At 45.2% G+C, this 23,851-nt stretch overlaps 1 protein-coding gene across 4 annotated transcripts in view; it reads left to right on the forward strand.

Moving 5' to 3' along the window:
• The window catches only part of pik3r3b (phosphoinositide-3-kinase, regulatory subunit 3b (gamma)), a 735,099-nt gene that overhangs the window by 395,565 nt on the left and 315,683 nt on the right, over positions 1-23,851 (forward strand). For all 4 annotated transcript variants that reach the window (XM_085983009.1, XM_085983010.1, XM_085983011.1 and 1 more), the window contains one exon: positions 571-702. In XM_085983009.1, coding sequence (XP_085839135.1) covers positions 571-702 — 132 coding nt within the window. The remainder of the gene's footprint in view (positions 1-570; positions 703-23,851) is intronic.

A 23,851-nucleotide genomic window follows, 5' to 3' on the forward strand; every position in this document is an offset into this window, starting at 1 on the left:
TAGAGTGGAGTCGTAGGTTACAGATTAATTTTTTCACTCCTGCCTGGAGGAAACTTTTTTGCTTTCATTATCTTGTGGTGCTCCAACTAGTGCCCTGGTCAAGAACTGCAGAAACAAAGCAAGCAAGGCCAAGTATTAAATAACCATTGGATATGAATCTCCAGCTGTCTGATAAGAAGTGTTCAAGTAGTTGCGTTTCTGAGCTCCCTCATGTATTTTCTTTAGGTGGGAGAATAGCTGAAGGAACCAAAAACTCTTCCATTATGAACCAAAAGCAAAGCCACTTGTTATGAGCAAGCAAGTTAAATCATTTCTTTTAAAGGCTCTGAGGTGACCTGACAGGAAGTGGGGCTGGCGGATTCAAGTACCTGGCAGTCCTGGTGCGTTAAATCATGACTACACTATAACTTGGGGGATGAGCAAATTAAATGTAATTTTACCCTGATTTGGGCAATCATAACAAAAGCAGTTGACAAGACTGTGCTGTTGACAACATACATGCAGTAAGAAAGCTGATGAATTATGCTAATAAAGTCACTCTGGTCTCTAACCTCCTTCATTATGTTGCAGATATGGCAGCTGTTGATATCGATCAATATGACATCCACACCATTGCTGATGCACTGAAGCATTACTTACGAGGGTTGCCTTCACCTGTGATTCCACCAGCTATTTACAGTGAGCTGGTCTACACTGCCCAAGGTAAAAGGCTGCAGATGACTGGCTATAAGCTTTTTACCATTCCCTAAATAAGAACGTGTTCTATAATGCACTGGCAAACAATAGCCTGATAAATTTGTAATGCTTTCTTGTTCTTCTTTTGCAAATGCATAATCATTTTACTTTACCTTTTTAAAATTAAAATAAGAAAATCAGTGTTTGAGAGTGTTGCCTAAGCTATCAAATCTGTCTCAGAAACATGAGCACGTAATATGTTAAAGATTTACGATATTTAATTTTGTATTACTTTGTTTACTGCAAAATGTTTAATTCCTACTCTGCGACTGACCTTTCGTACTAACCAAATCTTTTAGTTTTGGACTAAAGTGAATCTTTACCAGATTTGATACTTAAATCGTGATATTCATCAGCATGTATTGTTTCAGAAAATTCAGGATCAGCTGTTTTGTTACCCAATCGTGATATTGTATATTTTATTTTTATTAAAATAGAGGCCTTAGCTCTGTGTTGGCTCTGTGAATAAATACACTACTCTGTCTGGTACTGAGCCATTTGGACCAGGAAAGTTCCGGGTTCATTCCTTATGAGGAGTTAGTTTATTTTATCAGGGTGGCAGTCCAGGAACTACATAGAAACATAGAAGATAGGAGCAGGAGTAGGCCATTCGGCCCCTCGAGCCTGCTCCGCCATTCAATGAGATCATGGCTGATCATCCAAATTCAGTACCCTGTTCCTGCCTTCTCTCCATATCCCTTGATCCCTTTAGCCTTAAGAAATATATCCAACTCTTTCTTGAATATATTTAATGAATTGGCCTCTACGGCCTTCTGTGGTAGAGAATTCCACAGGTTCAAAACTCTCTGGGTGAAGAAATTCCTCCTCATCTCTGTCCTAAATATCCTTACTTATCCTTAGACTGTGACCCCTGATTCTGGACTCCCCGACCATCGGGAACATCCTTCCCGTATCTAGTCTGTCTAGTCCTTTTAGAATTTTATAAGTTTCAATGAGATCCCCTCTCATTCTTCTAAACTCCAGCGAGTACAAGCCCAATCGACCCAATCTCTCCTCATATGTCATTCCTGCCATCCCAGGTATCAGCCTGGTGAATCTTCGCTGCACTCCCTCCATGGCAAAAACATCCTTCCTCAGATAAGGCAACCAAAACTGCACACAATACTCAAGATGTGGTCTCACCAAGGCCCTGTACAACTGCAGCAAGACATACTTGTTCCTGTACTCAAACCCTCTCGCTACGAAGGCCAACATACCATTTGCCTTCTTAACTGCCTGCTGCACCTACATGCTTCCCTTCAGCGACTGGTGCACAAGGACACCCAGGTCTCGTTGCACTTCCCCTTCTCCAATTTAATTTTTTTTTTAATTTAATAATTTAAAAAAGAAGACAGACTTGCATTTATATAGCACCTTTCACAACCATCGGACGTCCCAAAGCGTATATTTAAAGCCAATGAAGTACTTTTTGGAGTGTAGTCACTGTTGTAATGTGGGAAACATGGCAGCCAATTTGCACACAGCAAGCTCCCACAAACAGCAATGTGATAATGACCAGATAATCTGTTTTAGATGTTGATTGAGGGATAAATATTGGTAGGACACTGGGGATAACTCCCCTACTCTTCTTCAAAATAGTGCCATAGGATCTTTTACGCCCACCTGAGAGGGCAGAGAGGGCCTTGGTTTAACGTCTCATCTGAAAGACAGCACCTCCGACAGAGCAGCACTCCCTCAGCACTGTACTGGAGTGTCAGCCTAGATTTTTGTGCTTAAGTCTCCAAGAGTGGGACTTGAACCCACAACCTTCCGCCTCAGAGGCGAGGGTGCTACCAACTGAGCCACAGTTGACATAGCCTCATCATCCCTAGCCTCAGGAAGAGTTAAATCACCCAAAAGGTCTAATCGCTACTCAGCGATAACTCCTGGAATGTACTTGTCTGTAAAATGTCAGCTGAGTACAGGATCAGGCTCGGGCTCGATTGTGATGCTACACTACAGTCGAATAGCCTGCTGATACTCATTGTCAAGACCCACACGTAAAGGGTGGCTACTTGAGCAAGGCAGATAAGGGTTCCTGGTGCCTGTGGAAGTGTACACCAGTGTGGGGCGGGGGGTGGGGGGGTAATGGAAGCGGGGAAAAATAATTGAAAATAAAAATGGCAGCAATGTCAACTTGGTGCAGGCTGGTGCAGGCCTTCTCACCAGCATATCTTTAATTGAGTTTAAAACCATTAGGAACCAATAGAAATGAGAGACTATTGCCAGGTATGATCAAATGGTTGATATTGCACCAGATGATGTACAAGCTACCTATGTAGAACAAAGAAAGAGCTACTGTGGAATATGGTTTCTGTTTGCAGCCAGCTGGCTGTAACTATGTGCTGTCTTCAGTAATAACATTCACAGTCATTTACTTGTTAAAATCAAACATCATCTCAACATTGATACTAAAAATAATTTACTGTTGCTTTTTAATAAATAAATTACTGGATATGGGACTTATTTATCATTCCAATCCAATAATCAAGGTACTGATGTATAGTATTATTATTTTTCCAATCTTGGAGCCAAAGTCTGGCCTAATCACCTGAGAGCTGACATGCGGCACCTCCATCTTCATAAAATATTACTGAAGTAATAAAGATATCAATCAACTCCTAAGAATATTATAGACAGTATATGTGTAACTGGAGCAGGTCAAAATGTTCAACATTGATCCAAAGGAAAATCATTATTGAATCCAATAGCTTTAATAAAGCTAAGAGGCTATTTATGCAAAGCTTAGAAATGAGCTGTCCATGGTTTGGATGGTGAAGGGTATTAAAACACCAACAAATGGCACCATGGTAGGTTCAAGCCTCCACAGGGAAGGAGATAGGTGAAGGAGTGTCATCCCTGGGCCAGAATAATGGTTTGCTTGCTGTAGTTGTTTCAGAAGAGGATTGGAGAAGGTTTGTGAGCAGGCCAACTGTCTACCCCCTACCCTCATGTGGTTTGTGGCTCAGGGAGATCACGTCAACTAGGGAGAAAATACAGCAAACATTCCAAAAAAAAAGGTGCCAAATAATTATTACACAGACATTCCCAATCTCTGAATAATAACTAAGATACATATTACTATTCATTTGAATTTGTAGCCCAAAGTGATTCAAATTCCATTTATTTGTGAACACTAGAATTTCTTCTATTCCACCATCAGTATCTTGTGTTTATAACTGAAGCCAAGACACCAAGGCAAATGGGTCAGATGCATAGCACTTTAGTGGAAGGATGTATCTATAATCGATACTGGTAACAGGCATAATATCACACAAATAAATAGAATCAGGTGACCTTTTTAAAGCTGTTGGGTTGGGCAAAGCAATAAAAGGGAGATTATAGTTTTAATGATCAATCATGCCATACAAATATTACATACATAGTAAACTTGTCAGTTGAATGCACCAAGTGATAATGGAGCTTATAGTATGAGCTAAATCTTATTATAACAGTATGCTATGGTGGTTCTGGTACTACAAAGAGCAACTTTATTTGTTGGGAAGTAATTTTTGACGCTGACAGATGAATATTCAAACCTCTTTGTCTGTTTGGGTAGAATCATGTAGGCATTAACATAACCTGGCAAAATTCCCCGATAGGCTGGAGAGTCTAGAACTAGGGGACACAGTCTCGGGATAAGGGGACGGCCATTTAAGACTGAGATAAGGAGAAATTTCTTCACTCGGAGGGTTGTGACTCTTTGGAATTCTCTACCCCAGAGGGCTGTGGATGCTCAGTCGTTGAGTATATTCAAGGCTGAGATTGCTAGATTTTTGGACTCTAGGGGAATCAAGGGATATGAGGATCGGGCAGGAAAGTGGAGTTGAGGTCGAAGGTCAGCCATGATCTTAATGGATTGCGGAGCAGACTCGAGGGGCCGTGTGGCCTACTCCTGCTCCTATTTTTATAAAATCTATAAATCTATAAATGTGGATTTGCATTTCTTGTAACTGTTCATTAAGATCTAGTATTTATATGAAAACATTTTTAAAAATCCATAGTGTAAAGAGACTATTCAGACCATTAAGTCAGTTCAACCCAGAGCCCATGTATGATTATTCTATCATGAACTTACTTCAAGGTATACTAGTTTCCTTCACTGGCCTCCCTTGAAAAAATAATCATGCTGTTAATCTTCTCTAGAACCCTCAATCTTGCTTCTCAATGATCCAGTTCCATTTTAAAGGTGCCACTTGACCTTCTCTGGGAGTTTATCCTGTAGAGGAAACGTCTATTCTAATCTCCAATCTTACTTGAGGTTTATGAATATTATACCTGTGTCCTCTAATTCTATTACGATAGCAAAATACTGCAGATGTTGGAAATCCGAAATAACAACAGAAAATGCTGGAAAAACTCAGCAGGTCAGGCAACATCCGTGGAGAGAAATTTGAGTTGACGTTTCGGGTTTGACCCTTCTTCAAAACTAGGCACTCTGCAGCCTTCCGGTCTCAATATCGAGTTCAACAATTTCAGATCATAACCTCGGCCCCTATTTCATTTTTACTTATATTTTTCCACTCCTTTCCTCCCCCCCCCTTTCCTTTTGTTTCTCTCTCACACCTGGCAGCTATCTTTTGCCCTGCCAGTACACTTTACACCTAATCCCAGCCTATTACCATCTCGTCTAGCTTCTAATCTCTTTTACTTCTTTTGGTTCTTTTATTCTTTTGTCCGATCGCAGCCCTGCCTTCGATCTAGTTCCTTTTCTCTCCAGTTTTGAAGAAGGGTCAAACCCGAAACGTCAACTCAAATTTCTCTCCACGGATGTTGCCTGACCTGCTGAGTTTTTCCAGCATTTTCTGTTGTTATTTCCTCTAATTCTATGTTCATTGTTCCCCCAAGATTGTTTATTTCCATCTGATCTATAGACTGGTCTCCCCTCGGCCTTCATTTCTCCAGTGAGCCTTTCTTCATAACGTAGTCCCCCTAAGTTATGGAATCATTCTGGGCACTCTAAACCTTTTCTAACGTACTTATATCCTTTTTAAGGTAGAATGTTTCAAAACGCCAATGCAGACTCCAGAAATAACCCCACCAATGATCTGTGCAGTGTCAGTATATCTCATTCTGACTTGTAGTCCAATGCTGTCCAGATGCACCAGAGTACCTGATTTGTCTTATTAATAGCTGCCTCACACTGACCAGATGCTGTCAGCAAAGTATAATATAACAGAGCACTAAGTTTTAGACTGTAGTACATTAGCAATATTTCATAAAGAACTATGTGTGGTTATAGACTCGCGGTAATATTCAGTTTCCAGCATTTTCTAGTGAAACAAGTAATGAAATTATGAAATAATGTTTCTGCCGAGAAAGGCTATTTGGATTTATATAGCTATTATATCCAGAAACTCATGCTACAACTAGCTTGGAGCAAGTTTTTATCCCAGATTGTGACAGAGATAAGAAACACAGGAACTTGTCAGCTCGTGAGTAAAAGTGTTTTCATCCAGCTGTCTCCAATCCATCATTGATCCTATTTGTACATCAATAATAACAATGTTGTTAAGTGCAAATTCAAGTACCCAGCTAGTTCACAGTTTTGTGCATTGTGAACAATTGAAAAGCTAGCTGGAAGATGACATGGAGGATGTTGTGTATTCCAATGGAGGAAGAGGACAGTCCACCCTGAGCAATAACTCGGGCTTTGCAGAAGCTGGACACAGGAAGCATTGGTGAGGTCTGGGAGCTGGCTGCCATAAGACCTCTTGGGAGTAGAAGCACTAGTCTAGCCCTAGGTGTTTCAAAGAATGGCAAAACTGAGCCCAGAAATTACACAAATAGTAGGAGCATAATTATGGCACACTATCAGTCATGGGGAACATATTTAGGGTGGATGCCAGATCCATTGACAATGTGATGAAATATGCCATTCATCAGGCACTGTATTCCCTGTGTTTAGTTTAGTTTCAGTTTCATTTCCTTACCTGTATTGTATTGTGTGTAGGGCTCCGCCCATACTTGGCCCCTACTTAAGCAAGCCCCAGCGTGTCTCACAGCAGTACAGCAGATCTCTGGATGAGAGACACTTCTCCAATGTGTATTACTTTCTGAGTTAATAAAAGCCTTGCTTTGCTCTGTTAACGTCGAGTCTCGGATTCATTGAGGCACATCAGACAACATTATACAAAATTAGTCTCAAGTGCCCACCCCACTTACAGCCTTTTGGGGGCATGTTGCAGGGATGCGTCCCTGGGCTACCCTGATAATTGCAGCTGTCGGCCCCACAGTGCAATGATAATTGATACCTAAACGCAATTGATTACCTTAACTAATGGCCCTGTGTTCACTTGGAGCCAGGAAAACAAATTATCAATGGCTCAAAAATTGCTGTCAAAATAACAGAGACGCTAATAGCGCTTGCTGCTATTTATGCCCTGCAACTTCAGGCGAAGGCAGATGCACGGTTAAACACAGAAATCAAAACATTGCTGCCGGAGATATGCCACTCTGCTGTTAGCTTCGCAAAAAGGGAATCCCGCTTCTGACTCCTCACTTAAATGCATTGAGCGACATGAAGTTCCTGTGCTTGCACGGTAGATAGGAAGTAAACTCGTCAGAGAAAGTTAAATCAAGTCATTTCAAGTCTAAGTACCCTTTTAATGGCATGGTAAGTGTTAATTACTGCCAGTCAACCTCTCTGACACTGAAAATTAACTATTACAAGTGTCTCAAATTCGGCTGCCCTCAAAAGTTTGTCACTATCCACCGCCTGCTTCACGACAACGTGCAAGCCGTGATCCTGACCAACAGTTCCACCACAGACCCAATTCATGTACGAACCGGGGTCAAGCAAGGCTGTGTCATTGCACCAACGCTCTTCTCAATCTTCCTTGCTGCAATACTCCACCTCACCCTCAGTAAGCTCCCCACTGGAGTGGAGCTAATTTACAGAACAAACGGGAAACTGTTCAACCTCCGTCGCCTACAGTCCAGATCCAAGGTCGTCCCATCCTCTGTCATCGAATTACAGTATGCAGACGATGCTTGCGTCTGTGCTCACTCGGAGGTCGAACTCCAAACCATCGTAAACACCTTCATTGAAGCATACGAGAGCATGGGCCTTACACTAAACATCCGTAAGACAAAGGTCCTCTACCAACCTGCCCCCGCCACACAGTGCTGCCCCCCGATTATCAAAATCCACGACAAGACCTTGGACAACGTGGACCACTTTCCATACCTCGGGAGCCTACTGTCAACAAGGGCAGATGTCGACGACGAAGTCCAACACCGCCTTCAGTGTGCCAGTGCAGCCTTCAGTCGCCTGAGGAAGAGAGTGTTTGAAGACCAGGACCTCAAACCCGGCACTAAGCTCATGGTCTACAGGGCAGCAGTGATACCTGCCCTGCTGTATGCCTCAGAGACATGGACCATGTACAGCAGGCACCTCAAAACACTGGAGAGGTACCACCAACGCTGCCTCCGCAAGATCCTGCAAATCCATTGGCAGGATAGGTGCACCAACGTCAGTGTTCTTGCTCAGGCCAACATCCCCAGCACCGAAGCTCTGACCACGCTCAATCAGGTCCGATGGACGGGTCACATTGTCCGCATGCCCGATACGAGACTCCCAAAACAAGCGCTTTATTCGGAGCTCCGGCACGGCAAGAGAGCCCCAGGTGGGCAGAGGAAATGCTTCAAGGACACCCTCAAAGCCTCCTTGAAAAAGTGTAACATCCCCACCGACACCTGGGAATCCCTGGCCCAAGACCACACAAAGTGGAGGAGAAGCATCCGGGAAGGCGCCGAACACCTCGAGTCTCTTCGCCGGGAGCAAACGGAAGCCAAGTGCAGGCAGCGCAAGGAGCGCACGTCAACCCAAGCACCCTACCCACCCGCCCCTTCAACCACCGTCTGCCCCACCTGTGACAGAGACTGTAGGTCCCGCATTGGACTCATCAGTCACCTGCGAACTCATTTTTAATGTGGAAGCAAGTCATCCTCGGTTCCGAGGGACTGCCTAAGAAGAAGAAGATTACAAGTGTGGAGTCTCATTCCTTCAGGTTTTAATTGTTGTTTAAGAATTTTTTTAATTAAATTTTTTTTTTACTTTATCTTTGTCTCTTTTTTCTCTCTCTCTTAATCCAATCTTTCTTTCCGTCTCTTTATTTCTCTTTCCGTACCTGATTTGACATTGAATTCATCCACTCTAACTTATACTCCCTTGATCAGCCCTTGCACTGTTCATTTGACAATCCTTCAATCTAATCAGTTAAGGAGATACACAGTTACTTTCCCTGTTCACTCAGATCCCAGATGCCCTGTTTGCATCTCGCACTTCCAGAAACTTGCGCAAAATATCATGGAGGTTAAACGGGCAAGAGCAAGTCTAACTTCATTGGCCTGCCACAGCAACTTTTGGGCCTATGTCTTTGGGCTTCATGCTCCTCCTTTCTGATGGGCCAGTGTGGCAGGCGCCTTTGTAGTGCCTCTATGGGTGTGGGCATCTGTCCCAATTATTTAAATGACTCAGTCCCCAGGACTTGGGAGTCGGTCATCAGATGGTGAAAGCGGTGGGCAGAAGATCCACCCCCCTGCTCTTCTGCTGACATTACAGTGTCGTAGGATTTCTGTCCTCTCGAAAATAATTTTTTGAACATTGTTTTTTAAATGTTTATGCTTTTATTGGCATAGTTCTAAAGCTGTATAATAAGGTCTTCCTTAAAAATGGTATGTTGCACTTGAAATATGTCCTTAGTACAAAAAAAGGCACGCTTTTTTGATTGGCCAAAAAAAGCCGCAATTTGTTAAGTTAACCACATTGATTGCTCAAATATTGAAAGATAGTAAAAGCTACAATTTGTGATCCAGTAACTCACGGATCCTATCAAATCGCTCAAATATTATTTCCCCAATTTCTACAATGTCCATATTTTCTTTGGCTATATATAGTCAAATATATACACACATAAAAATAAAACATAAAGACATAAAAGCTAAATTCTCAAACATTCTTTAATCATGCTCCATAAAAATGGCCATCTCCTGTTGGAAATCTGTCCAATTATGTTTGGCCCCAGAGACCTACCCTTTCTCAGGGGCCTGGAGACTCTTCAGTGTACAGCGGCATCAGACCCACTCTCCAGCTCCTTCACAAGATCGGACCCAATCTCCAGCTCCTTCACAAGATCGGACCCACTCTCCAGCTGCTTCACAAGATCAGACCCACTCTCCAGCTCCTTCACAAGATCGGACCCACTCTCCAGCTCCTTCACAAGATCAGACCAACTCTCCAGCTCCTTCACAAGATCAGACCCACTCTCCAGCTCCTTCACAAGATCAGACCCACTCTCCAGCTCCTTCACAAGATCAGACCCACTCTCCAGCTCCTTCACAAGATCAGACCCACTCTCCAGCTCCTTCACAAGATCAGACCCACTCTCCAGCTCCTTCACAAGATCGGACCCACTCTCCAGCTCCTTCGCAAGATCGGACCCACTCTCCAGCTCTTTCACAAGATCGGACCCACTCTCCAGCTCCTTCACAAGATCAGACCCACTCTCCAGCTCCTTCACAAGATCAGACCCACTCTCCAGCTCCTTCACAAGATCAGACCCACTCTCCAGCTCCTTCACAAGATCAGACCCACTCTCCAGCTCCTTCACAAGTACCTTTGTCAACCTGCTGTTTCCTAGGCCTCAGGACTTCTGGCCTGGCTTATAGAAAAGAAATTGTGGCTTGCTTTGTGATTGACCAATCTTGCTATTAGTCTTCACTAATTCAAAGCCTTAATTACTCAATATATAAATACTCCCCCAAAAAGGTTACCTTTCGAGGGGAAAAGGAATAAAACTGCCTCAATTTTTTTAATGATTTACTGGAAGACTGGGCATTCACAACGTTTGCCAGGACGTGCTGTTTGTAAGCATCATCTCTTTCCAATTTTCAGCTTAGCCAATGGCAGCCCCAGCCCCAGCCCCAGCCCCAACCTCAGCACCAGCCCCAACCACAACCCCGACCTCAGCCCCAACCCCAACCTCAACCCCAACCTCAACCCCAACCCTAACCCCAACCCCAACCTCAACTCCAACCCCAGCCCCAACCTCAACCCCAACCCCAAACTCAACCCCAACCTCAACCTCAGCCCCAACAACAGCCCCAACCTCAGCCCCAACAACAAACCCAACCTCAGCCCCAACCCCAACCTCAACCCAACCCCAACCCCAGCCCCAGCCCCAACCTCAGCCCCAACCCCAGCCCCAACCCCAACCCCAGCCCCAGCCTCAACCACTACCCCAACCCCAGCTTCAACACCAACCCCAAACTCAACCCCAGCCCCAACCCCAGCCCCAACCCCAGCCCCAACCTCAACCCCAACCCCAAACCCAGCCCCAACCCCAACCCCAACCCCAAACTCAACCCCAACCCCAGCCCCAGCCCCAACCTCAACCCGAGCCCCAGCCCCAACCCCAAACTCCACCCCAGCTCCAACCTCAACCCCAACCCCAAACCCAGCCCCAACCTCAACCCCAACCCCAAACTCAACCCCAACCCCAGCCCCAGCCCCAACCTCAACCCCAGCCCCAGCCCCAACCCCAGCCCCAACCTCAACCCCAGCCCCAACCTCAACCCCAGCCCCAACCCCAACCTCAACCCCAACCCCAAACTCCACCCCAGCCCCAACCCCAACCCCAACCCCAGCACCAACGCCAACCTCAACCCCAGCCCCAACTCCAACCTCAACCCCAGCCCCAACCTCAACCTCAACCCCAGCCCCAACCCCAACCTCAGCCCCAACCCCAGCCCCAGCCCCAACCCCAGCCCCAACCTCAACCTCAACCTCAGCCCCAACTCCAGCCCCAGCCCCAACCCCAACCCCAGCCCCAACCTCAACCTCAACCGCAACCTCAACCCCAGCCCCAGCCCCAACCTCAACTCCAGCCCCAACCTCAACCCCAGCCCCAACCTCAACCCCAGCCCCAACCCCAACCTCAACCTCAGCCCCAACCTCAACCTCAACCCCAGCCCCAACCTCAATCACAACCCCAACCCCAACCTCAGCCCCAACCCCAGCCCCAACCTCAACCCCAGTCCCAACCCCAACCCCAACCTCAACCCCAACCTCAACCTCAACCCCAGCCCCAACCCCAACCCCAACCTCAACCCCAACCTCAACCCCAACCCCAACCCCAAACACAACCCCAGCCCCAGCCCCAACCTCAACCCCAACCTCAACCCCAACCCCAACCCCAGCCCCAACCTCAACCCCAACCCCAGCCCCAACCTCAACCCCAGCCTCAACCCCAGCCCCAACCCCAACCCCAACCTCAACCCCAACCCCAGCCCCAACCCCAACCCCAGCCCCAACCTCAACCCCAACCTCAACCCCAGCCCCAACCTCAACCCCAGCCCCAACCTCAACCCCAACCCCAGCCCCAACCTCAACCCCAACCTCAACCTCAACCCCAACCCCAACCCCAAACACAACCCCAGCCCCAGCCCCAACCTCAACCCCAACCTCAACCCCAACCCCAACCCCAGCCCCAACCTCAACCCCAACCCCAGCCCCAACCTCAACCCCAGCCTCAACCCCAGCCTCAACCCCAGCCCCAACCCCAACCCCAACCTCAACCCCAACCCCAGCCCCAACCTCAACCCCAACCCCAGCCCCAACCTCAACCCCAACCTCAACCCCAGCCCCAACCTCAACCCCAGCCCCAACCCCAGCCCCAGCCCCAACCCCAACCTCAACCCCAACCCCAACCTCAACCCCAGCCCCAACCTCAACCCCAGCCCCAACCTCAACCCCAGCCCCAGCCCCAACCTCAACCCCAGCCCCAACCTCAACTTCAACCCCAACCTCAACCCCAACCTCAACCTCAGCCCCAACCTCAACTCCAGCCCCAGCCCCAACCTCAACTTCAACCCCAGCCCCAACCCCAACCCCAACCCCAGCCCCAACCCCAGCCCCAACCTCAACCCCAGCCCCAACCCCAACCCCAACCTCAGCACCTACACCAGCCCCAGCACCTACACCAGCACCAACCCCAACCTCAGCACCTACACCAGCACCAACCCCAACCCCAACCCCAACTTCAGCCCCAAGATGTGACCCACAGTCGGAGAGTTAAGGAGCCGCTCTCGGGGAACATAATGCCTGGAGTGTTACTCACAAGTGGCTGAGCTGGCAGGGTTGAGCTCCTGTATGACCTGCGGCACCTTACAGATCAGAAGTCAATCAAATAGTTACAGTGTAATTATAATACAAATACATCACATCAAATTACAAGGCAAGCACTGTGTAACAAATTAAAATATAAATACACCACATTACACAAAAAGTTTATAAATTATAATAAATACCTGGTAACTTATGATACAAATACAGTGCAATAAGTAAATAAAATACAAATCAATGTGATAATTTTAATACAGCTACAGTTCAATAAATCAAAATACAAATAAAGCACAGTAAATTCTAATATAAACACAGAATATTAAATTGCAATGCAAGTTTAGCACATTGGATAACGTCCACTGTTCAAGAATCCAGAGACGGATAAGCTGGGTGACTATAAGTCAATTAGTCTAATGACAGTTGTGGGCAAATTCTTAGAATCCATAATTCAAGATCAAATTAGTGAGCATTTAGAGATGCATGTGGTTAGCAAGGACAGCATGAATCTGTTGAAAGCAGATAGTTTTTTAAAGAAGTGACTGATTGGTATAGATAAAGGTAATGCAGTAGATGTGGTGTATATGGATTTTCAGAGGCATATTCAATAAGATTTCTGCTAGGAGGCTTGTTAAAAAAAATCAGATATATGAGCAAATGTAGCAACATGAAAAGAAAGTTAGTTGATGGACAGGAAACAAATGGTTAGAGAGAACTGCTGTTGCTCGGATTTAGAGAACAATTGGAAGTATGGTACCCCAGGGATCAGTGTTGGACCCATTTTTTAACTTATAGAGGGAAAAATTGAGTTGAGCCCTGAAAAAATTAGCACCCCCATGGCCGAAAATCATCGGTAGCGCCCCAAGAGGGAAGTGGGGCGCTACTGGAAGTGCCCCGCCTCCCTCTTGGGGCACTGCGAGGCAATATCATGGCACTATGTGCCGCAGTGCCACGGTACTGCAGGTCTTCCTCCCCTTCTTAAAATGGGAGGGGCCTTGCGCAGCACGGTCCGGGGCCCAGCTGAGCCACCAGGGATCGGAGTGCTGGCAAAAGAGCCCGGTACACAAGAGAAGTGCCGGGCTCATGGAACGCAGCCGGCACTCCGTGGAGGGGCTGGTCAGGAGGCCGGGATGGCAATGGAGGCAGTTGCTGGCAGGTGGCCAGCAACAAAAATGGCTGCATGGCACCTCGCCTTTAATTAGCGACGCCCCGGCCGCAGGTAGGCCCCCCGACCCTGTCGGACATAGTGTTCAGCGGTAAGTCAGGGGGCACTACCGAAGATCGCAGCCGGGGCGCGAGCGAAGCGCTGCACACGACAATCACGTCATCACTGGCGGCGCAGTGCCGCGGGGCGCTAATGGTTATTGCCACCGCTAACCTCCCGCTGAATTTCGTGGGAGGCATTGTCGGTGCCGCGACCAGGCACTAGTTGCTTTGCGCCCCGTTGGCGCCCTCTTAGGGCGCTATCGGGAGGCACAAAGCAACCGAATTTTTAGGCCATAGATGTTTTGGGCCTGGGTATAGGGAGCAATTTGCTGAAACGCAAAATGATGGGGTTTGATAAAGAGTGAGGCACACTGTAAAAGGCTTCACAAGGACATAGATTTGCTGTATAAAAACAGAAAATGCTGGAAATACTCAGCAGGTCAGGCAGCATCTGTAGAGAGAGAAACAGAGTTAACATTTCAGGTCGATGACCCTTCGTCAGAATGGGCAGTCAGGTGGCAGATGAAATTTAATGTGGAGAAATGTGAAGTCATAGAAACATAGAAACATAGAAGATAGGAGCAGGAGTAGGCCATTCGGCCCTTCGAGCCTGCCCCGCCATTTAATGAGATCATGGCTGATCATCCAAATTCAGTACCCTGTCCCTGCCTTCTCCCCATATCCCTTGATCCCTTTAGCCTCAAGAAATATATCCAACTCTTTCTTGAATATATTTAATGAACTGGCCTCCACCGCCCTCTGTGGCAGAGAATTCCACAGGTTCACCACTCTCTGGGTGAAGAAACTCCTCCTCATTTCAGTCCTAAATGGTTTACCCCTTATCCTTAGACTATGACCCCTGGTTCTGGACTCCCCGGCCATCAGAAACATCCTTCCTGCATCTAGTCTGTCCAGACCTGACAGAATTTTATAGGTTTCGATGAGATCCCCTCTCAATCTTCTAAACTCCAGTGAGTATAAGCCCAATCGACACAATCTCTCCTCATACGTCATTCCTGCCATCCCAGGTATCAGCCTGGTGAATCTTTGCTGCACTCCCTCCATGGCAAGAACGTCCTTCCTCAGGTAAGGTGACCAAAACTGCACACAATACTCAAGGTGCGGTCTCACCAAGGCCCTCTACAACTGTAGCAAGACATCCTTGTTCCTGTACTCGAACCCTCTTGCTACGAAGGCCAATATACCATTTGCCTTCTTAACCGCCTGCTGCACCTGCATGCTTACCTTCAGCGACTGGTGCACAATAACACCCAGGTCTCTTTGCACTTCCCCTTCTCCCAATCTATTGCCATTCAAATAATAATCTGCCTTCCTGTTTTTGCCACCAAAGTGAATAACCTCACATTTATCCACATTATAGTGCATTTGCCATGTTTCTGCCCAATCACCCAACCTGTCCAAATTGTACTGGGGTTTCACGACACCCTCCTCACAGCTTACCCTCCCACCCAGCTTTGTGTCGTCTGCAAATTTGGAGATATTACATCCAATTCCCTCGTCCAGATCATTAATATATATTGTGAACAGCTGGGGTCCTAGGACCGATCCTTGCGGTACCCCACTAGTCACTGCCTGCCACTCAGAAAACGACCCATTTATTCCAGCTCTTTGCTTTCTGTCCACCAACCAGTTCTCTATCCAAGTCAATACCTTGCCCCCAATCCCATGTGCCTTAATTTTGCACGCTAATCTCTTATGTGGGACCTTATCGAAAGCCTTCTGAAAGTCCAAATACACCACATCCACTGGTTCTCCCTTATCTATTTTCCCAGTTACATCCTCAAAAAATTCCAGTAGATTAGTCAAGCATGATTTACCTTTTGTAAATCCATGTTGACTTTGTCCGATCCTGTCATTGCTTTCCAAGTGCTCTGCTATTACATCTTTTATAATAGACTCTAGCATTTTCCCCACTACCGATGTCAGGCTTACTGGTCTATAATTCCCCGCTTTTTCTCTACACCTTTTTTGAATAGTGGGGTAACAATAGCTACCCTCCAATCCATGGGTACCGTTCCAGAGTCTATCGAGTTCTGGAAGATGACCAGCAATGCATCTACTATCTCTAGGGCCACTTCCTTAAGTACCCTGGGATGTAGACCATCAGGCCCTGGGGATTTATCGGCCTTCAGTCCCATCAATTTTCCGAACACCATTTCCCTACAAATACTGATTTCTTTCAGTTCCTCCCTTTCATCAGACCCTATGTTCCCCGGCATCTCTGGGAGGTTATTTGTGTCCTCCTTTGTGAAGACAGAACCAAAGTATGTATTTAGTTGGTTTGCCATTTCCTTGTTTCCCATTATAAATTCCCCTGATTCTGACTGTAAGGGACCTACACTTGACTTCACCAATTTTTTTCTCTTCACATATCTATAAAAGCTTTTACAGTCCGTTTTTATGTTCCCTGCGAGCTTACTCTCATATTCTATTTTCCCTTTCTTAATTAATCCCTTTGTCCTCCTTTGTTGACTCCTAAACTGCTCCCAATCCTCAGGATTATTGCTTTTTCTAGCCAATTTATATGTCCTCTCCTTGGATCTTATGCGATCCCTCATTTCCCTTGTTAGCCACGGTTGAGTCACCTTTTTTGTTTTATTTTTATGCCAAACTGGGATGAACAAATTCTGTAGCTCATCCATTTAGTCTTTGAATGTTTGCCATTGCCTATCCACCGTCAACCCTTTGAGTGCCATTCCCCAATCAATCCTACCCAACTTGCTCCTCAGACCATCGTAGTTTCCTTTATTTAAATTGAGGACCCTTGTCTCTGAGTCAACTACTTCATTCTCCATCTTAATGAAGAATTTGATCATATTATGATCGCTCCGACCCAAGCGGCCTCATACAACAAGATTGCTAATTAATCCTTTCTCGTTACATAATACCCAGTCTAAGGTGGCCTGATCTCTGGTTGGTTCCTCGACATATTGGTCCAGGAAACCATCCCGTAAACACTCCAGGAATTCCTCCTCCACATACTTTTTGGGAGGAGAAACAAGAATGGGAGAATAAACTTAACGTAAAGATGATGAAGAGTGTGGATTAATAGAGACCCAGCTGTTCAAATACATAATTTCTAGAAAGTACTATTCACCAGGATGATATAAGGGTTTGAAAACGACAGTTACGAGGGAAGAATTGAGACCATTCTTCCGGTTGGGGAATCAGTGATAATGGTCATCAATTTAAAATTATCACTAAGAGAGTGGGTGGAGCAGTCAGGAGGAATATCTTTATGCTGAATTACAGGAATACGAATGCTTTGTCAGTAGGAATAATTGAGGCAGTGACCATTGCATCTTTTAAGGGAAAAATGGATAAATAGTTGAATTTGATGTAAATATAAGGCTACGGGGAGACAGCGGAGCAGTGATCATTTAGATTGCTGTACTAAAGAAAGTGTGACAATAATAGCCAGTCGTCTTTGTTCTGTTTCTTGTTGCCATCACCTATAACAAAAGATAAAGGGGATTACTTTGGTGAAAGGGTGCAAACAGGTGCTAACTGGGTGCTGTGCTAAGAAGACACGCCTGTTTGCAGCTCACAACTTTGGTCCTAATTGCTGATTACCACAATTTGAGGTGCTAACACAAACACTTGCAGGTTTAGCACTCAAGCATTTCCAGAAGGCATTTGATAAAGTCCCACATAAGAGACTGTTAACTAAGGTTGAAGCCCATGGAATTGAAGGTAAATTATTGACCTGGTTAGGAAATTGGTTGCGTGGCAGGATAATGGGCAGGCACTCTAATTGGCAGGATGTGATTAGTGGTGTCCTGCAGGTATCTGTGTTGGGGCCTCAACTATTCACAGTATTTATTAACGACTTAGATGATGGCATAGAAAGCCACATATCCAAATTTGCCGATGTTACAAAGTTATGCAGCATTGTAGACAGTGTAGATGAAAGCATAAAATTTAAAGGGATATTAATAGATTAATTGAATGGGTAAAACTGTGGCAAATGGATTTCAATTTAGGCAAATGTGAAGTCATCCATTTTTGATCTAAAAAGGATAGAACAGGGTACTTTCTAAATGGTGAAAAGCCAAAAACAGTGGAGGTCCAAAGAGACTTGGGAGTCCAGGTACACAGATCATTAAAATGTCATGAACAGGTACAGAAAATAATCAAAAAGGCTAATGGAATACTGGCCTTTATATCTAGAGGACTAGAATACAAATGGGTCGAAGTTATGCTGCAGCTATACAAAGTCCTGGTTAGACCACACCTGGAGTACGGAGAGCAGTTCTGGGCACCACACTTTAGGAAGGATATATTGGCCTTGGAGGGAGTGCAGCGTTGGTTTACCAGAATGATACCCTGACTCCAAGGGTTAAATTACAAGGAGAGATTACACAAACTAGGGCTGTATTCCCTAGAGTTTTGGAGGTTAAGGGGTGATTGGATCAAAGTTTTCAAGATATTAAAGGGGATAGATAGAGAGAAACAATTTCTGCTGATTGAGGAGTCTAGGACTAGGGGGCATAGTTTAAAAATTAGAGCCAGATCTTTAAGGAGTGAAATTAGGAAACACTTCTACACACAAAGGGTGGCAGAAGTATGGGACTCTCTTCCGCAAATGGTAGATCAATTGTTAATTTTAAATCTGAGATTGATAGATTTTTGTTAACCAAAGGTATTAGGGGATATGGGCACAGATTAGCCATAATCTCATTGAATGGCGGAACAGGCTCGACGGGCTAAATGGCCTACTCCTGTTCCTATGTTCCTGAGCGCTGATTAGACGCAATTTTTGTGGAGCAGTATTTGTGGGCTTCACACAACTACTTCCACTGAAGGTGAGGAGTGCGCTGGCTGAGGGAGAGGGCGCACAGATTCTCGGACTGGTGGTCCTGGTGGAGGAGTCCAGAGGAGGAGGGATATTCTGTACCCGCAGGGGGGAAGGAGTCCACCTCACCCTCTTGTCCCTCTAATCTGCAGCAGTTGGTGCTGCTGTGCCTGGCCTCAACTCCTCCTGCAGACCAAGGGAAACCCCTAGCAAGATGCCCATGGCCAAGCACTCCCTTTCTCCTGGTGACTCCTATAAGGTGGAATAGCACAGCACTTACTCTTTTTAGGTGAAGACCTCAGCGAATTTCTGGAATAAATGTTGATAGAGTGTTGGTGAAATCTTGAAAAACTGTCCCAGAAAGTCTCCCGATGTGTATCAAAAGTCCTCTTCAAACCTCCAGCAGCAAGTGAACAGTAAAAGGTGAGTGTGCCTTTAGGTAGCGCTTGAAATCCTCAGAAACGACTTCTTAACTCCCAATCAGCTGGTTGCTGTTAGGAGAGGGCATTAGGTCAAGTGCTATCCACCAAAATGCCATGCAGCCTGTTTAATGAGCATTTTAAGTGGCTGTTTAACTAGCCTCCGGGCGGCCGTTCCTGGCGCGGGCTTCAATTCCTTTACCAAGATGGCGTCTTGCGCTAAATGTGGGCTAAACCGACGTTTCAGCTCAAGACCACAGCTTGGCCACCTACAGCACCCAAAGGAGCCATAGAAAATCGCCCCCACTGTCTAATAACTCATAGCGATGGACTTTCCTCAGACTGAATCAGGCAGTATAGCAGAGGGAAACCAATGGAAGAAAATCCAGTCCATTAACCAAGTCTCTGTTGTGTGAAGCTGGTGGGTAGTAGTATTTATCTTGTTGGCCAAAACTCTGCTGCCGAGATTCTATCCTGCACTAAGTCACTTTTGCCTGTTATGTTTGTCCTTATTGGCCTACATTGGTTCCCTGTGCCCCAGCCTATGAAATTTAAAATCCTGATACTCATCCTCACTTTCAAATTTCTCCATGGCCGCACCTTACCTTTTCTCTGCAACCTCCAGTCCCATACCCTTTACCCCAAACATTCGGTTCCTCTGACTCTGGCCTTTGTGAACCAATCCACCCTTTGACCCACCTTTGGTGGCAGAGTACGATAGCAAAATACTGCAGATGCTGGAAATCCGAAATAACAACAGAAAATGCTGGAAAAACTCAGCAAGCCAGGCAACATCCGTGGAGAGAAATTAGAGTTGACGTTTCGGGTCAAAACCCTTTTTCAAAACAGGTGGCAGAGTGTTCAGTCACCTGAGTCTTACTCTCTGGCGTTTCCTCGCTAAACTTCTCCATCTCTCTCTCCACCCTTATAAACCTTATCACAACTTATCTCTTTGATCAAGCTATTGGTCATTCCCCCCTAATTTGTCCCTTCTTGGCTCGGCATCTGTTACGTGCCCTGGATTTTTTGTATTAAGGGAGCTAAATAAATGCAAAATACAGTATGTTTCAGTGGCTGTTGCTGCTGGTTTCAGCTAATTACTAACGAAAACCGTTTTCTAAAGATGACAAATATGATTGTTAGATATTTTTCATTATTCATTTAAAATAGCGCTGCACATTGTATGAAGAATGAGAAGAGACCAGGCGTAATATAGACATGCGCAGGAGGAAGTGAAGGCCATAAACAAGAACCTGATTAAATTAAGCAATCCAATTAACATTCTGTAAAGAAGTGCACCACAGGGAGTGTGAGACGTATAAATGCAGTTGTGCAAAAGTGCTCCAAAGCTGATGATTGTTTGTCAACATCAAAAGAATTAGGATGAAATCTTCAGGGCTTTTGATCAGTCCCTTTCCTTGACACAAAGAATACGTTGAGCTGTTCAAAGGCCTCTCCTCAGGGCAAATGTTCTTTTATTAGTAAACCTGTGCAGCATGAAGATTTTATTGGAGCACCAATATGAAATTGGGACTGATATTTTGTTTGATATTGCACAGTTTATTTCAACACTTCTGCATTAATTAAATAAATAATGAATACATCGCTGCATCATCAAATGTGCTGCATACCCAAGTGTTTCTGCTCTGCAGGAACCTTTTGTAAAATAACCGACCGAAATGCTGCACATATGCAGCAGGTCGATCAGCATCTGTAAGATAAAGGTATATGTTAATATATCAGGTCTGACCTTTCATCAGAACTCAGCGGCATTTTCTGTCTTTAATTCAGATTTCTGGCATGTGTTTTATTAATCTCTACTTTTTAGAACTATCAGGGTAAAGTTCCACCTGTTAATAATTTTAGCAAAAAAAACCATCACAGCGAGTACAGAATGGAAAATTATCAACAGGGGAGAACTTATTTCCTCTAGTGGGGAGTCCAGAACAAGGGGGTATAACCTTAAAATTAGAGCCAGGCCGTTCAGGGGTGATGTCAGGAAGCACTTCTTCACACAAAGGGTAGTGGAAATCTGGAATTCTCTCCCCCAAAAAGCTGTTGAGGCTGGAGGTCAATTGAAAATTTCAAAACTGAGATTGATAGATTTTTGTTAGGCAAGGGCATTAAGGATTACAGAACTAAGGCGGGTAGATGGGGTTCAGATACAGATCAGCCATGATCTAATTGAATGGCGGAACAGGCTTGAGAGGCTGAATGGTCTATTCCTGTTCCTATGTAATTCACCTACACGTTCTTGTTAGCCAAACAGGCCAATTTAGAGCCTATTGCCGATACATGCAGTAATCTAGACTGACCATAAATAAAACATGATGATAACAGCTAAGGTTATCACTGGACATCATTACACTAAACAAATACAGATTATCCCATAGGGTTGGTATGAAATGATGACAATCTATACAATGAATAGACAAAGTTACAAGTTTATTGAGTCCGATCAGGACTATGAGTTGTATAAATGTTGTATCACACTAAGCCCTGTTGAATATATTATTTGTACTGAAAAATATATTTAGAAATTTATTTCAGCCAAAAGGTTCATTAGTGAGCACATGCACACACACACATTATTTTTAGGTGTAATTTCTGTGTTGACTCTTGTTTTGTTACCTGATTTTTTGACAGAAGTTACCTTTTGTTGCCCTTTAGAAGGACAGCATTCTATTAAATAATGAATAAATTATTCTTCATTACAGTTTCTTAAAAATGAAGGGGAAAAATAACACATGTTCAGGAAAAAAAGTAGTTTTTTTGTACCTCGAAGTAAACAGTGCCACAAAGAACATCTTACTCTGGTGATTTATGTAGAGATACCCAAATGCATCACTTGGATTAGAATAATGTACTTAATGCACTCGGTGTTTAGAATGGCTGCAGCCCAATATGTCTATTGCATACAGATATATGATGAATTCTCACTGTGGATTTGTTTTATAATTGGATCACGCACTGTTGCAAAATCAGATGTAAGAATAGCGACAATTCATGCATCAGCTACAAGGCTTTTAGGGAGTAGGGGAGTAAAACAAAGATGGAAATAATGAAAAACATTTGACCCCATTTTCTCCCTTCTCCCTTCTTTGGGAGGGGCCTTTCTGGAGTATAGTTGCACCAGTACCATTAACCATTCCTCATGTGTATGCCAACAGACAGTGAATGTCAGCAAGCTATTTGACTATGGAGGGTACCATAGCCAAGCCTAATGCTGACTTCAACCAAATTTCGCAAATGTACTTTCCACTGGTGGTCAGTGGACAGTGATTGGGAGCAGGAACCCTGGCCAGGTTTCCCCACTCTTCTCTGAGTGCTGTGACAATGATTGTAGTGACCCTATCACCGCCATGGCTGTGATCAGCTAACTAAGCACAGACTGAGAATTGAATCCTGTGACCTCCTGGTGTATATTATTTATTGCTACACTGGGTAATGTCATTACCTGCTAGGAATACATCTTTTAAAAGTTCTTTCTTTCAAATTTTCTCCTCTCCTAAAAGTGCTACTTTTGCTTGAGGCTCAGTTAAACTGGCATCTGCAGTTCTCCCTTTCTCACCAAAAGCACCAATCTTCATGTATGAGCCTATACAATGAATAGTGGTGGGCTATTCAACTGTGGAGAGCGTCATAGCCAAATCTGAGCATGTCACAGCAACCATGAGCTGGAATCCTGGCAGTGTTTTTTCTCTTACCGAAGGCCACTAAAGCTGATCAGCTGAGGCCTTCTGGTCTGTAGGGATGTAGCCAGGTGCATGCAGCATACACAATGCCCTGCACTTTTTAATCTCCAGGTATGGTGAAAGTGAGCCCTACACCACTCTTCAATCCGCTGCTGTTGCTCCAGGGAATCGAGCGTTGCTGGGGTCACGAATTCCCGCAATAATTTTACGAGATCAGGATTCCCGCAAGCTAGCCAGCAAAACTTTTGTGAGAATTCCTGCCTACAACATCATTCCATCCCTTGGTATAATAGCAGCTGAGAGTAGTACTGAGTTGGAAAGGAGAACGACAGTGGGAGTGAAACATGGCGGAATGAGCTGAGTGAAGAGGGGTGAAAGGTGTCAGCATGTACTAAGGGGAATTTGGTAGGAAGTGCCAACATGAGCTGAGTGGGAAGGAGGGGAAGAAAACTGTCGGTATGAACTGAAGGGGGAAGAGTTGAGGGGAGAGAGTGTGGCGGGGGGGGGGAAACTGGGGAGGTCGGAGGAAATTGTTGGCATAAATTGAAGAGAAAAAAGGATAAAAGTCCCAAAAGAATTTGGGGAAGTGCCAGTATCAATGGAGGGGAGGGGCAGGGAAGAATGTCACCTTGATGTCCAGGAGGAATGGGAGAACTGAGGAGAAGGGGAGAAGGGGAGAAGAGTGCCATCTTGAAAATAGGAGAGGGGGAGAGAAACTTTCTAGAATGAACTTGGGGGGGGGGGGGCGGGGGAGAAAAGCCTAGCATTTTTGAAACTGGTAGGTTGGCTGCCTGTTTCCTATTAGCCTGTTAGCTTGTATACTGCTGGTCCCAGTTACCTGAGTCTGTTGCTTTAT

This window comes from Somniosus microcephalus, chromosome 3, assembly GCF_052327205.1.
Source record: "Somniosus microcephalus isolate GS21.2 chromosome 3, FLI_Smic_1.0, whole genome shotgun sequence".
Taxonomy (NCBI): Eukaryota; Metazoa; Chordata; class Chondrichthyes; order Squaliformes; family Somniosidae; genus Somniosus; species Somniosus microcephalus.